At 32.0% G+C, this 16686-nt stretch overlaps 1 protein-coding gene across 4 annotated transcripts in view; it reads right to left on the bottom strand.

The window, feature by feature from the left end:
• LOC108762741 (protein fem-1 homolog CG6966) overlaps positions 1 to 16686 on the bottom strand; it is a 39959-nt gene that overhangs the window by 6082 nt on the left and 17191 nt on the right. For 2 of the 4 annotated variants that reach the window (XM_018509881.1, XM_018509907.1), the window contains exons 2-3: positions 553 to 712; positions 9 to 209 (exon numbers count right to left, since the gene is read on the bottom strand). In XM_018509881.1, the coding sequence (XP_018365383.1) occupies positions 9 to 209; positions 553 to 712 (361 nt within the window). Of the gene's footprint in view, positions 1 to 8; positions 210 to 552; positions 713 to 827; positions 1058 to 10600; positions 10672 to 16686 lie in introns of those variants that run through there. The other 2 variants (XM_018509889.1, XM_018509898.1) reach the window with 2 other exon arrangements.

Here is a 16686-nt window from a genome sequence, read left to right as displayed (position 1 = left end):
TTCCTCACCTGCACCATGTTGCACTAAGAATTTGACGATATCATAATGCCCGTCGAAACATGCAGCACGGAGAGGTGTAGAATTAGTCTTTGTGATTGAATTCACCTTGGCCCCTCGTCTCACAAGTAGCTTCACTAGGGACAAGTGGCCAGCGGCAGCCGCGCACCATAGGGGTGGTGCACCCTCGATTGTTTCACCCTCAAAGACCACTATTTTCGAAGAAATATTTTAGTACAATTTTAGTAGCACACAAACAGAGGATCTATTAGCTTCTACATACGAAAACAATAATGATATAAATGTAATAATCATAAGTAAAATCACGTGAAGCGCAGTACATTGTACCAGCCTATGGCGTACGAGACATTGATTATAGCGGCCACAATTCTTAAGCTACCTGCACCAATGTAGTGCCAAGAAAAAAATCTCAAACTTGATTTAAAAGAAAAAAGAAGCACTAAAGCACGTCTTTGTTGAACGTCATTTTTTATTGGAAAACTGTTCTCAATAAGTAAATAGATCAGCCCGAACAGAAGTCGTGAAAGGACTGACCTGATCCAGGCTGCTCCACGTCGGCCCCACATTTTTCGATGAGGTATTCCGCCACATCGTAATGTCCGTTCCGACATGCCATGACTAAGGGTGTTGCGCCATGGGTTTTGGCACCGACTAGTTGTCCTACCTCATCCTTACCCCGATGCTCCAGGAACACCTTTTGAGAAGAGAAAAGGAATTTTCACTTGATATGCTTAACTTTTATAAAAAATCGTCGCAACATAAATACGCGGAAATGGTATAAGTTTCAAAATACTCGCGCGACGACTTACGTTTGATAATACGGAACCCGTTTTGGACCGCTTATTGAGTTAGCGCGTGCGTGAACAGCACGGACGTGCCGCGCGATGTGTACAGATAGATATTTCAAAGTCGACTGGTTTAAAGTTTAAGCGGCGAATTACTGGCGCGACACCTATACACGTTAAGGATTCGCCTGTGACGTATAATTAATAAATATTTAGATTTCAAAAATCGTTCCCCGTCTCGTATCGTCCCACACCAAAAATTTGTCCTCTCCTTGATGATAATTTCTTCCGGTTCACAATTTCTTATTTTTCCAAATTCCATTCAATATCATCCTTTTAATTGTTCTATTCTGTCTATTTTTTAATTATTCTACTTTGAATATTCGGGAGATATAGTCTCCAAATTCCATTCAATATCATCCTTTTAATTGTTCTATTCTGTCTATTTTTTAATTATTCTACTCTGAATATTCGGGAGATAGTAGTATATTTAGATTTCAATAAATAAGCACGATTTTTGCTCTAAATTCAATTCACTTTTCACAATACAGGAAGTTTTGTCAAGATAAGACTGAAAACGTTGTCTGGAGATAAGACTAACGGAGTTACGTGTTGTGTCGACGTTCACTGTCAATTTGAACACCACGTGGCTATGGTACATGTTTTATTTGAACGCTAGGAGACTGGAACCTTGCGTCATCGACAAGAAAGGCCTCTTGCAAATCCACGAAAATGTGCAACGCGAGATGACAAAAGTTTCAGCTTGTCCTTCACAGTCATACGCGAAAATGAGTTTCTCTAAATGAGCGAGATTTCAAGTATTACCGAGTTAAGTATTACTGCGTTAAATAGTATTATGACAATGTTGACGGGACATTAACGATTTTTCACATTTGACAATCAAATAATAATTATATCATCATCGCATTATAGCCACCGGGTGTAACGTCGGATCCGAGGGGATAGCCCAATCGAGTCAAATTGAAGAATTCTGTATATTATTAGAGGCGATCGAGATTTGGTCTTAGATAGTCTCTTCAACACCGGAAGAGTCTGCCGATTTTTAAAAAATCACAATTCCTTTTTTACGGCTTGTTTTTAATTCCTTTGAACGGCAGACGTATTAACGTTCAGGAGTTATCAAGAAAACTCGGCAATTATCTCCTTCTGCTCGGAATCAGAGCAGTCCACACGCGCACTCGCCTAGAAGAAGACTGAGCGCACGAACCGAATCTTCAACCCATTGCCTTCTGGAGAAATCATTCTCCGACCATCGTGGACGTGCGAGTCCCGTTAAACGAATAATCGGAGACATTGGGGTTCATCGTGACAAGCAAACTGCTGCTTACGATGGGCCGCTGGGCTGTAACCGGGAGAAAGAGGGGCAGAGCCGATACTTTACAGCTTTTTGTTCTTTGCTCTTCTCTTTCTCCCGCATATTTCTCTCTGTTTAATGTTCCCTCTTTCCGAAGAGAGGACCTACATACTTTTCGAGAAAGCCCTACATTGTTCTTGTTGAAAAAAGGAAAAAGAGATAACCTCATGCATGTATCAAAAAGGGACGAATAATTATCAATAATTATATATATATAAATTATATATAAAAAAGAAAAAATAAAATTTATATACACTGAGAAAAATTTTATTAAAAATTAATATTTCTTTGAATAATTCTAATTTAATATTTACTTATAGTAAATAAATATTTAGATAAATGAAAAAAAATGATAATTAAATCAAACTAATGGTCCTTGTATCTAATAAATATGTGTTTACATTTAGTAAATATTCCATTAGGACTATTCTCAAAGAAATATTTATTAAAATTTAGCCAATTTTTTTCTCAATGTATTAACATAATTTTTAACAATAAGCATAATTTCTAATGATAAGTAATTTTTAATAACAAATATACGTTAGATTTTGTTGTTCTTTGTTAATTTTAGTTTTATTTTTTAAATGTATAATCGCGTACCTAATAAGTTTAAAAATCCGATATGAATTTCATAATGCAATTGAGAAGCTCGGTCTCTAATAGAGATTAATAAACCGCCAGCTATTTTTACATTTCTTATTCTCCCACTTCGGTTCACACCTACGGAAAGTCGGTGCCGTTATTTGTGAAACCGATTTAAATACTTTTTCGTAGGACCGTTCATCCCGCTTTGACTCTCCGCTTCCCCCTCATTGTTACATTCTTGTTCGGTTCCTCGATAAAATGTAGGTAATGAGGTCAGACGATGCCGAAACGAAATGCTTGGCGATAATTTTTCATTCAAAAGAGATGCAACAGTTGCAGGAAATGGTAAATGTAATGTCTATAATGATGGACGATTAATAATAATGACAAAGTCATATTCGAAACGGAACTTTTTTACTTGATTCTAAATTACGTACAAGAAATCCAAAGTGCAAAAGTAATAAATCCGTAAATAAAAAAAAAAAGAGAAAAAATTGCAACGTCGAAAGATCACGAGGTACAGTTGCGTAAAATTGCAATGTTGATTTTTTTTTTATAGCAATAAGATTTTCGCAACGATACCGGAATAGAGGCGGTACATGTGCTATTTCAACACGCGGTAAGAATGAAAATTTGCTTTGATTAGCACCCGACGGATATCAAGACCCGAATAACAAATTATTCTTCTCATAATGGCATTATTTTCATCATATATCTTCGTATCATTTCCGGCGTTTGTCTTTTATAGGAAATAGGTTATTGTAACAGACTTTCTTTCAGCTGTCTCTTAACGAGTCGGTAATCACACCGTTTTTTTACGTCCATCTAAAGAAGAGGGCATTTAAATGCTTTTTAGAAACTTTCTCTGCACGAGCTCCATACGCAGGATATGCAGGAAAAATCGTGTAAGAGCGGCCACTGTTCGTCAAGTTCATCGATTCATCAGCTCGTTTATAGCCTAGTCATAAATTCAATGCTAAAAACAATTAATGCCAGTTGTAATCGCAGTTAAGTATGCCATGTATCGTGCGCCATGAGTTGTACGGTTTGTTTGAATGGCTGGGTGCATGTGCAAATGCTGTGTTGATGCAAGCGTGGAAGACACGTCCCACTTAAATTTTATGCTTGCCACTTCGTAAGATTTAGTTTGCTTACGTCGCATTGCGAGAAGTAGCACATGTCGCAAAGTCATTCATTCGCGTTGTGTCAGCGTATTATTTTGGTAAATTCGATCAAGATTAGACGCTGTCAATCTCCAATGTAAAGCGAAATAGACGTGCAACTTTACGGTGCTTTAACGTTGCGGCGATATATCGGCCGTGAAGGAAGGTTTACGACAACCGATTCTACACTGAGAAAAAAATGCTGTTGATTCAATTAAAGTCTATATTACGGGCTGTCATTAACATAAGTGATTAATTCATGTATATTTTTATTGACATAAAGGCATAAATTATTATTTCAATAATCAAGCCTTTATGTCAATAAAATATATACATGAATTAATCACTTGTGTTAGTAACAGCTCGTAATATAGACCTTAATTGAATCAACAGCATTTTTTTCTTAGTGTATCTATCGTTTTTATTATTTCAATAATCAAGCCTTTATGTCAATAAAATATATACATGAATTAATCACTTATGTTAATGACAGCTCGTAATATAGACTTTAATTGAATCAACAGCATTTTTTTCTTAGTGTATCTATCGTTTACGAAAGGAAGAGAGAATAGTAAAAGTATGAATGAACGGAATCAATGACGACGATCAATGCAACCACGTAAATCGTTTAGTGACCCTCTCCGCAGATTAACATTGCAGAGTGATGTAACATAGTAGTCATTAGTATATATTAAGTTACGTAATGATTATTGATGTGTTTGCTTTTATCACATCTTATAGACAGTAGATAAATAATATATTATACGTACATAATAATTTACACGCAGAATATGTTATGTGTAAAGAAACATATATTTTATGAATATTTTAATATTAAAGTTTTAATTTATTGTAAGTGTAAAGTAAAGTACACATGTTATTATTAAAATAATTAAATGATTATATAAATTCAATCGCGTGTGTTAAAATGAATTATACAATTATATAATATAAATAAAATCAGTCAAAGTAAAATATTATATTTTATAATTCAATTAATAATACAGTTTAGTAAACGCACACACGCTTTCTACTTAGAAAGCTCATCGTCGTAAAACACTTTACATCGTAAGGAGCCACGATCAATGTTTCTCGGACAAAGGTGAAGGAGAGAGGCCATATTCAAATTCACTACGAAATATGCAATTTACATGGAAACACCGGAAAATCCTATCACACGCCTGACCTCGACCGACTTGTTACCTACACGCTAATTACGGCATCACAATTGCACGTCATATTTTTGGAGTGACGGCAAAAAGTACCCAGCGACAATTATGATTACGGCATTCGAGCGTGCGCGAACGTTGAAAATTACGCTCGCCCGTTTGTCTGGAACAATTATGGGGCAGTAATCGCTCCGGACATTGTTGCGCGAGCGAGCGACCATTGCCATAATCGTACCTCGAGATGCAAAGTGCATGTATCCGATCGATAATGTTTACAAACTACAAGCAACAGCAACGATTTAGGAAATGATCGATTATTCACTATTACGTGAGGAAATTTGATTGAAAAATCAGATAATTTCATGATATATCTTTTTTCCCTGTTTATTGGCATTTAAAATAATCACTCGATGAATCTCGATAATTATACCGCGATATGATGTGTCTAGCTTCTGTCTGTGTTCATATTTTCTTATATACCTCCGTCTATTTTTACACTCCGTTTGCATGTGTTTTGCATTTTTTAGTCTTATTTTACGTTCTACATATCATATATTCTAATATATGTTCCATTAATGTTTATGTCTATCTTACGTTTTATTGTATCCTCTATTTATTTTGCGTTTTGCTTTCATTTCATCCATTTCATATCTTTAATTATGATATAGATATATCATAGCAACAGCCTTGCCTTTTGCGTAACATCTCCGTTATTATAGTCAGTATAGTCACGTATATATATATATTACGTTCTGTAAAACATCGACTTGATAGAAAGTTGTCGTTAGGTCAAGCCAAGTCTTAATCGATTAACTTCTCATTTCCGCGGAAAACTTGTTCCGGAAATAGAAATTAAATAAGATTATCGAAAATAAAATGCAATATCGATCAAGTTATTGACCTAATGCTAAATGTCACGCCACATTTTTATATTTATTAATAACTTTCTTTCGTTTTCTAAACTAAAGATCTTTCATATAATTCCGTGTTGTCATGCAAAAATGTGTAATAAAAAAAGAAGGGTGTTAAGGTTTGCTTATTTTTCGGCCAAAATAAAAAAGTTCCGAGATATATAAATTATATATTATATTATAAAGGTTACTTAAGTGAAATTGAATGGGATATTGCTTATTATGAGGAAACATCGGGAACGTAAAAAATTGCTATATATATTAAAGAAAATAAATTAATCCAATGAAAAATAGATCCAACCGATAGCGTCGGAATGATAAGGATCAGAGATGATGTGATGCAGTTGGTGTAGCTTGGTGGCGTTCGTTATCGTTTATTGTCGTTCGTTGTTACTCAGGTGCTGCTCGATGCTGGAGTGCTGTGGCGACTCGTCACCAGAGGACCAACGGGACTCGCTCGGATTCTCTAAAGTCATTAGATTAACAAAGTACCGTGATTAGAAAATTCACTGAATTAGCATTTGGAGCCAAAATGGCGTCGAAGTGCTATTCCAACCTGATTCTGTTAAAAGGTCGGAAATCCATATAGGGGTCTGGAAGAAGGAGAACCAGATTCTGTTATTATCGAAAATGCCGATTGCTATGTTGAAAATTGCAAAAACCGCAGCAAAAGAGACTGAAGTTTTGAATAACCGCGCGTCATGAAGCCAAAATGGCAGCAGTTCGCGGTACTTTGTCAATCTAGTGACTTTAGGATTCTCGTGAGCATCACAGCCACACGAATTCCATTTAAATAGGATCTGGATCTAAAATTCCCTCAGGCGTCTAAGGCAGGTCCCCACTACGCCTTACTGATGAATCTAATAGTGGGAGACTGGGACGAAACGCTAAAAACTCCTAAAATTTAAACAGCTGCAATCTTATTAAAAATAAAAGGAATTAAAAAAAAAAGTTTTAAAGCTTTTGAAGTCTTTACTTTCGAAGGGTTATTATATTTTTTTAATTTATTTGAGTTTTGTAATTTTTTTACATATAGAAAACTACGAGTTAAACAAAATGGGAAATTTTTTCTTCATTTTATGGGCCTGTCATATGTCCAAAAAAATTGACAAAAATTTTTAAATTTCTAATGTAAGCTTAAAGTTTTCCATATAAAATCGTTTTTAAACAATATTTCTACGATTTTTTGTCATTGAGTTGTTGCGAATTAAATAAAAAAAATATTTTTACTTTGATTACTCATAACACCGTTAAAACCATCACAATTTAAAAAAACAGATTTTTAAATTCTCTTATAAGATAAAGTAAGATTTAGATTTTATTTTATTTTTAACAAAAATAGCAGCTGTTTCAATTTTGAATAATAAATTGGGCACGAATTTTTGCACTTGCTCGATATCTAAAAATTTAGCTAAATACAAATCTGAAAATAATTTTGTTGCACCATCAAAATATTTATATAAGAAAGAAATCAAGCATAATAAGCAATGCTGAAACAAATTTTGATATTGTAGCAACCGATTTAAGCGTTGTACATAGTTTATTTATTTGATAATTTAAGAAAATTATTTTCTGTTTATTTTTAAATATTTCTGCAATAAAATCGTTCTTTCCGTGACTCACACTGACCTTTTCGTGCAGTCCATTTAATATTTTGACTATAAAAAGAAAATAGCTATACAATTCTTATATTATATATAATGTACAATTATAATATATGATGCAATATTGATATTGATGTTAAGTCTTCTTCTTTATAGTAATAATTTTTGTAATTTTTAATAAATGAAATACATATTATTTATCAAATATAATATGTTATATAACAAATCTAAATAAAAATATCATAGGGTAACCCATGCAATGTTATGGTCGAGTCACTTGAAATTGGCCCGACATGGAACTTGTTAAAGATGTATAATTTAATAAGCATGTTCATTCAAAGCTAATATTTGATATCAAATTCGATTATTTTTTGTCAGACCTTTCAACGCTCGTAAATCGCTCGAAGATCTCCAAGTTACGTATATGAGTTTAAATAACAATACAGTCCTTGTTGTTTAATTCCCAGGATGTCTTGATATCTTGAAGAACTTTTTATCAATAAATATGATAACTGATGAATTAGATTTATGGATTTTTATCAACGATTTCCCTCACGTTCCTGATGTTTCCCCAAAATAAGCAATACGCCACATTCGACCCCGTTTAAATAGTCCTTTAACATGATATAAGTATGTATAATTCGTACACTTTGAAGTTTTTTCATTATAGTTGTAACACAGTTAAAACCTAACATTCTCTTTTGCGCAACGAAATTAAGTATATGAAGGTTCCGCCAATACTACAAGGTAATGATCCCCGGGGGAACGATGTGCTGTGTTCTTTTTTACGTGACTCACCATTTCCACCGACAAAAACGATGACGATGACTCAAAATTCGTACTTTGTCACCTGGGAAAGATCATTAACCTACGCGTGAACTTTATTGCGTGACAATTAAACGCGCTAAAGAAATGCGCAATGGCATAACAATCGTAGCAGCGTCATTATCTGGTCCGCTTGTCTTACAATTAGTTGAACTTCCCACACTCTATTTTTTTTTCGCTTTCCATCCTTCCATAGTTTAAATACACCTTATATCATATTATAATACAATGATGCACCTTAGATTCAAATACTTATGTCTTATTTTAATTTCAAGAAGTACAAAAAATAATGTGTTATTCTTCTTTCGATACAATGTAATTTTTATATTCGAATATAAAGTAGATAATTCGAATATAAAGGACAAAATGCTAATGAAATATCATTGACAAATTAATTAAATCATTTTGCAATTCAAAAACAAAAATAAGATAGACAAGCGACTTCTGTTACTTATTTTACTTGTGTGAAATCCGTAAGAGTGCTTACTAGAATACAAATTAGGTTTAACGTTTTATAGAAAAAGTAATTCCGAGCGATTGACCCTCAAAAGACTGGAAAGACTGTATTTTTAAAAGCTCTCGGTTCCATGATTTGGAATTGATTGGATCGTTCTCAAACCAGTTGGCCGAGAGAGAACGGCGTTTCAGCATCCAGCGCCGTTTTCCATTAAGAACAACGAATTATTATTGCCGGACGAAAATATACTCCGATAACACGAACGAGCACCTTTCGTCGGTCCATTCTTTGCGGACGGAATTCTTTCTCTTCCAACTCGAAGAGAAAAATTATTCCGCATCACCATCATCATGACTGGCATTGCTGGGCATTTCTAGCTATTACCGGGCTTGCTACATCGGTGTCCCGGTAATAAAGAATCCGTCACCAGGGCAGACAAAGGTTGCCCGCGACTATAGAGCAACCTTGGCATTTCTCCCATGATTCATGGCTAACCATTCACGCTGAAGTATAAGATTTTAAGATGTTCAACACAAATCTACTTATAGAATGGCCACATTCATGGTCATTTAACAATGTAAGAGACATTATGGAGATATATAAAAATGTTAATCAGGATATTTCACAAGTAGCAATATATTTTAGCTTACAAAAAAGTAATTTTCAACGAAGGCAAACGTTTGTAATTTTATAGCTCAATAAATTATAATATTACTTTTTTGTTTTATACATATATATTAGAAGTAGTAAGCTTTACGTAAAACGTATAAATCTTTTCAAACGTGAAGATTTATAATCAAGGATGTCACAAATTCCTTATCTTAAAATTTCATAATCTTTTTCTCATTTTCGAATAAAATTTTATGATTTTCACTGACTTTTAATAATATTACAAAATTTTATATAATTTATTTTCGTCTTGATTTAGAAATTGTTAGATACTTTGTTCAGAGATCAATTTAATATAGCAATGTAAATTATTATTAATGTTATTGATACTGCTTGCAGTTTTAATTGTTAAATGTTTAATAGTATTCCAAAACACACACTGCGTTGATGTAAATGTGTACGTATATTAAACTTCTTTAAAGTCAAGAAGTTTTATTTTTCAGAGTTTTGCTAGATTCTGCGATTTTCAATTTTATGGCAACCTTGGTAATGCTAGCGCTCATTTAAATTCCAAAATATATGTACTCGTATATTGACGTATGCATTTTATACATCTTTTATACCATTAAAAAAATAAAGATATAAATCCGTATTTATACCTCGCTTTTATTAACAAATGCGCGCATTTAGCATATTTTACGTTACACATTCTATAGAATCTCAGAAATAAATGCTAGTATTTATCGATAAAAGTGAAGTATGAATACAAACTTTAGTTTTATCGACAAATGTTTTCCGATTTTCACGGCTATTGTGTAAAGATTACTGTGCTTGACCAACATACGGCGTACCGAACGATTCCTAGCAAACAAGCTAACGTTATTTATCGTTATTTTGACGTCAAAATGACGACAAGAAACGTCAGCTTGTTCGTTGACGTTAAAAAAAAGCAAATTATTGAACGTGCGTAAAATTTTCCAAACTTTTGTCCTTTTATACAGTATTTTTTAAGTATGTTCTGTTAGTTTTGTGTGTGTGTGTGTGTTTCGCGTTTTGATTAATTATAATTCTTAGTAATCACAAATTCTACAAAACTTACCCGCGTGAATGATTCGTTGTGTTCCATGGCAATTGGATACTTATATGTGACAATTTACTTTTAAATCACGTGACTTGGAAACTTGAGATAATATGTCACGATTTAGTTTTAAATAATGTAACTTGGACGATATTTGAGATTCTTTAAAAAATAGTAAGCAAGATATAGCAAAGTCTTCTTCGTTATTATTTATCTGTTTCTTCCTGTCGCACATATTCGATTTCAACAAATCGCATGATATTCGCTACTATATAGAAACATCCTAAATTATTTATTATTACGCGAAAGATTGATTTTGAACTCTCGATAGACAAGCTAACGAAAATTTATAAAATGCAAATGCTGTCCAGCGACGTGCAACGTCTGGCAATTATATTATTGCTCAACGGAGTAAAAATCCGAATTAAATTTATTATTATCGAATTATCGAATAAAAATCCACTGGAATAAAAATTCAAATAAAAAAATAGATATAAAATTCGCAAAATAATGAAAAATTAATTTTTATTTTTACGTTGTTATTGTAGAATCGGAATTGGATCTTCTCTGTCGTTCGAATAACTTTTTCTAAATTGAATTTACTTAAGAAAGAATAATTTTACGAAATAATACGAATTAAATTGTAATTAATTGCGAATTGCTTGCGATCAGTTCCGAGAAACCGATAAGAATCAAACGATTCGATCACTGTGCGCGAGGAGGAAGTTCGTTCTAGTTGGAAACAAAGCAAAAACTACGAACAGTTCTGATGTGGACCCGAATTATCACTGACATGGGTCCCTTGATGTAAGCAAGGATCTAGCTCGATTCTACAAGAAAAAGAGTAGGGAAGTGAGAGAAGCTTGACTAGAAGTGCGTAATATAGTGGTGGATCAGCGGTTTCGATGCCAGGGATGTACTGAGCTCGAGAAAGTCGCCGGTCCTGATGGACTAACAATTTTATGGCAGCAGCGATTTCGTTATATTTCAATTGGTTTTTATACGTAGTACTTTTCCCTACAATTTTTTGAAATTTATTAATATTAGTGTTCATACAACAAAATTATCGCAAAAATTATCCAGCATATCTTAAAATCGTTAGATTGATAGACAATCACTGGCGGTGAGTAAGCAAATGAGTGAGATCGACCGAATCATACAAGCGCTCACGTGATCAAACGTCCGTGTACAGCTTTCTAATTGTTCTTCCTGATCGGTTCTTACTGGCGGAGCACGGTTATGTAACAGGATGTCGTATCGGAGAAAAGTTAGATAATGCTGCTCGAGCGATTACGTGGCGTTGCACGAGACGATTACGGCGAAAAGATCGTGTAATCTTGAGAGACTCACGACCTTTGTAACTATGCTCATGCACTACAAACACAATTTACAACACTGTTCGCTTTTGAAAAATACTTGAGATTAATGGATTTTTTCTATTTTTTTTCTATATATCTTTCCCTAAGACATGTTTCGTGTGTCGTAATTATAAAATGAACTTTGAATGAGAAACGAGACAAAATGGGACTTTTACAAGATCCATCATCTATGCCAGTCAATGCCATTGACACCGGCGCTATCGTGTTGCATGCAAAAGGTTTGAATAATACTGAATAATATTCTTGCAAATAGTACACTCTTTCATTGCATAATACGTTTTGAGGGGGTGCAACAGGTTATGCTAGCACGCACTCCTAGTGCAAACATTAAATCTTGCCCGCCGCGGGTGCTCGAAATGCTGAATCGATCGCATCGAAGTATCGATCAGCGTTATGCTTTGGTACAACCTACGTTAAAAATTTTTTTTAATTTGATAGCAACAATTCAATAAGCAATGAAATTACATTGTTACAAAGTAAAATTAAATTAAATGCAAAATAAATTGTAATAATTTTTATTAATGAATACGTTTTAATAATTAATAATAAAATATAATATAAATGAAATTAAATCAAATTTCTTTATGATTGTAACAAATTAAATAAATAAATTATATAATGTAAATTATACGCACATTACAATTAAAAATAATTACAGAAATGTAGAAAAAATTAATTTAACACAATGTTATATCTAGATATTATGAAGCGATGCATCACGAATGCAAATGAGATTTAAGAGAAGCGAGAGAAGGAACGAAAGAAGACGCGCGAAGTTGACTGCGTTGAACACATATAAGGCCAAGTTATGTCAAGTTACACGGCGCGTTTACTTTCTAACTGACATCGTTACGTGGATCTTCAACAAAAGTATTACTACACTGTAGTTGTAAGCGGTGATGTTATTGACGACGAAAGGGGATATCGCGTATTGTGAGCTCTATTAAGCAAGATTTGATCCGATATGTCAATCAATGATTGATACAAGTGTATTTTATTTAGCATTAGCTAACATATTTTTCTTTATTATTTGTAAGAATAACAGATTCAATTTTTATATGTGAATTGTACAAATAATTAAAAAATTGTTTACTACACCTAAGTTTTTACTTCTATCTTTTTGTTAAATTTAGTTTAAAAAACATTTATTAATAATTTGTAACAGCATTATCTGATTATTACTATCAATATTTTAATACATCAAGTATCATGTTTTTAAAATATGTTCCTTTTTATTTATCTTTTATTTGACATTTCCTAAAGAAGCTCCACAACAATTTAATATTTTCCGGTTATACCAAAGAAATTTTATTTCGTTGAGTGGTGCTATTTACATAATACAATGAAAAATAACCAGGAAATAACGCATCGACGAGAAGACTATTGATTCGGAGCTACGAATAATTTGTCTACATATACATAAGGAAATAGAAATACCATTAATTTTATTTACATTCTATAGAACGAAGAAGCACGAGAAAATATTCTCAATCATCGGATTATTAGAGTTGAAGAAAAATTCTGAAAAACAATTTCCGAGGAAAAGAAGTTGAAAAAAAACGAGGATCTTATAACTGAATCTGAAAAATAACATTAATTTTCGATTAAATGAAAAATAATGTTGTTATTACTGTAAATTATAACTCGAATAATAATATAAATTATTAATTACATAATAACGTGAGAAATATAATTTTATTTATTCGAGAGACTACTTACATAAATGACTGTTAAGATTGGAAGGTAAATATCTGCACCACTATATAATTACACTCTTACTCGGCACAAAATTCACCTTCGTCATTATTACTTCCGACTTGCTTTGGAATTACGATTTTCAACTAGCACCTTGCAATGCAAATAAGTGCCAATATATAAGGCATGAAATTTAATCGAGCCATTAAAATATATTGATTAGGCATCGTCATCGCAACATGTATTTACTAATTATCTGCTCACACAATTACTGTTCTAATTTGGTAGTTTCTTACATTAAATATGTATATATGTGCACGCGCATGTGGTGAGTGTATTATGTGCGTGTCAATTATCTACTGTTGGAAACTACTGACATTGAAAAAAATACTTGGTTTTTTGCATGTGTATATGTGTCTGTATGTTTACGGATTTTCCATCTCACACATATTTTCCGTGATTAAACACGTCACAAAATGGATCAAAATTTGTGTGATCAAAATTTGATCAATTCAATTATTTACAAAATTTGATCAATTTAATTACTTGCAAGAAATAAAGATTTACGTTTACACGTTTTAGAATCTGAAATTGCATTGTTTTATTAACTTCAGTAAACTAACTTTTGGTAAGGAAATATTAAAAAAAATTTTTTTTTACAAAAATTGCATCACATATTATACAAATTAAAATTAGGCATTAAAAGAAATCAAATGATTCTTACATTTGCTAATGAGAGTATACAAAATGCATATGTAAAAAACATTTCTGAGAAACCGATATAAACATTGAGGCTGTTCCATGCATGACCGTGAATCCATGAATCACTGATAACTATCTCGCTTATTAGGTATGTATTTTTTCCGCATTTTCACGGTATGAATCCAATAGTGGATTTTCCACGTACGAGAGATGCTAAATGTACGTAATCAGTCTTGTTTACTACATTATTTACATTTTAAAAGGTTATCACTGACTTCGCATTTATGAATATGTAAAATACTTGCAATATGTTAAGTATCAATAAGGATACTTACAAAACAGGATTATAAAATGCGCAATGACACAATAATTGAGCAAATAGCTCATCGATTCATATACAGAAATTTGCATCGAAAGATAATGCAACACTACAAATTGTTGCATTAAATAGCAAAACATCTAAATTCTTTACACCTACAAAATAAGATATATAGATATGAAGATCATATCCGATTATACAGGAATTTAGATTAAAAAATAACGCAACACTACAAATTATTGCATTAAATAGCAGAACGTCTAAATTCTTTGCACCTACAAAATAAAATATATAGATATATGAAAGATAAGAATATATAAAATATGAAGATATTTATAATATCTTGATTCTAAAAAACAGGCATTTTATCTATTCTTAATACCTTTTCTTTTTGATTGCTATAAATAAAAATTACTATTTTTTTATAATAGATTGGATAATTCCTTTTCAAAATCTTATTAAAGAAACGTCATAAATTTCATAGGATTATAATTTTTAATATATAATTATAAAAGAAAGGTTGCATAGGAATATGTTAAAAAATAATAAAGAACAGAATCAGCGGAAGTACAAACGGTGAATAAAATTTAAGAATCCATGCAACGACGCTATGACTTTGCAGAGAAATAACGAACGGTACTTTGATGATATAATCGTATTTTTCCTCATAAACGGAAATGTTCTTGATGATAATTAATGAAGACTCGAAGTCAGCAGATTTAATGAGAGAATATTAAAAATTAAATTTACTTTTTCCAAGGCTAATAAATTATGACTAGCTCAAACATCTTCAAAACATGTAAATTGTAAACAATTTTACTATTAATCCACTAATAGAAAAATAACATATTTACAGATATTAAATACATTAATCAATTTTACTATTACTATCCATTACTACAAAGATAACATATTATTTACAGATGTTAAACATACATTGAATCTTAAATTCAAGAGTGCATGTATGTCTTGCCATCTCGTTTCTTCCATCATTTCGCTTCACGCCGAATTATGCTTCAGTTATGCCTCTGACTCACCGCGTATTCTGTTGGCGTACGATAATATTAGAACGCGGTAAAAGAGAATCCGGTGCAATCTGCTTTTCCAAAGTCGTCGCGATCAGTAGTTACTTGGGAACGCTTGTATAAATTTACAGAGAGTAACAATATTTCCATTGTATATAGCTTATTTTTAAAGAGTATTTTTTAAATAAAATTATATAAAATAATATCATACGTACAATGTTTGATAAAAATGATAATTTTGAAATATCAATAATATAATGTCACAATTGATATAATCAAGGAAATATACATACATAGGTAAATCAATAAATAACTTTAAGGACGTTCTCCGAAAAAATTCATTTTCTTTAGATTTTTCTGAAACTTACAGAATAAGCTTGTTTTATAGTGTCCTGAACATATGTGCTTTAAAACTCAATATTCAGAGCGGAATTAAAAATCGAGATATTCTATATATTTCAAAGTTGAAGCGTTTAAAATATATACATATATACACATACATATATACATATATATAATATATATACATATACATACATATACATAGGATTCCTATCTAAAGCTTATTCGAAAGTGGTCTTTTTATTCACTGTAAAAAAGTTTTTCTTAACAATTTTTTGAAACAATGAGACATAAAACTTGATATCACAATAATATGAAATTTGTCTAAATATGGCTATCGGTATTCGTTTTTTAAAAATCATTGAGCAAAGTAAGTAAAGGTGCTATTTTTTCGACCGGCATTTTATATTGTATAAAAAAATTTGTATAAATACATTAACACTTGTGGAATATCTTATACTATATGAAAGTGAAATAAATTTTTATAAAAATGTCCATAATGGTGAACACTAATGTGCTCATTAGATTGAGCACAACTGCAGTTGGAGAATGTCCTTAATACTGACATATACCATCTTGATTTTTCAGGATAAAATTAATGTTACTTACTGTGACTCGCCTATCGTATACTGTAAATTCAATTCA

The sequence above is a fragment of the Trachymyrmex cornetzi genome, unplaced genomic scaffold (genome assembly GCF_001594075.2).
Source record: "Trachymyrmex cornetzi isolate Tcor2-1 unplaced genomic scaffold, Tcor1.1 scaffold11, whole genome shotgun sequence".
In the NCBI taxonomy this organism is placed as follows: domain Eukaryota; kingdom Metazoa; phylum Arthropoda; class Insecta; order Hymenoptera; family Formicidae; genus Trachymyrmex; species Trachymyrmex cornetzi.
Note: the sequence above shows the minus strand (reverse complement) of the source record. Positions and strands in the feature narration are given on the sequence as shown.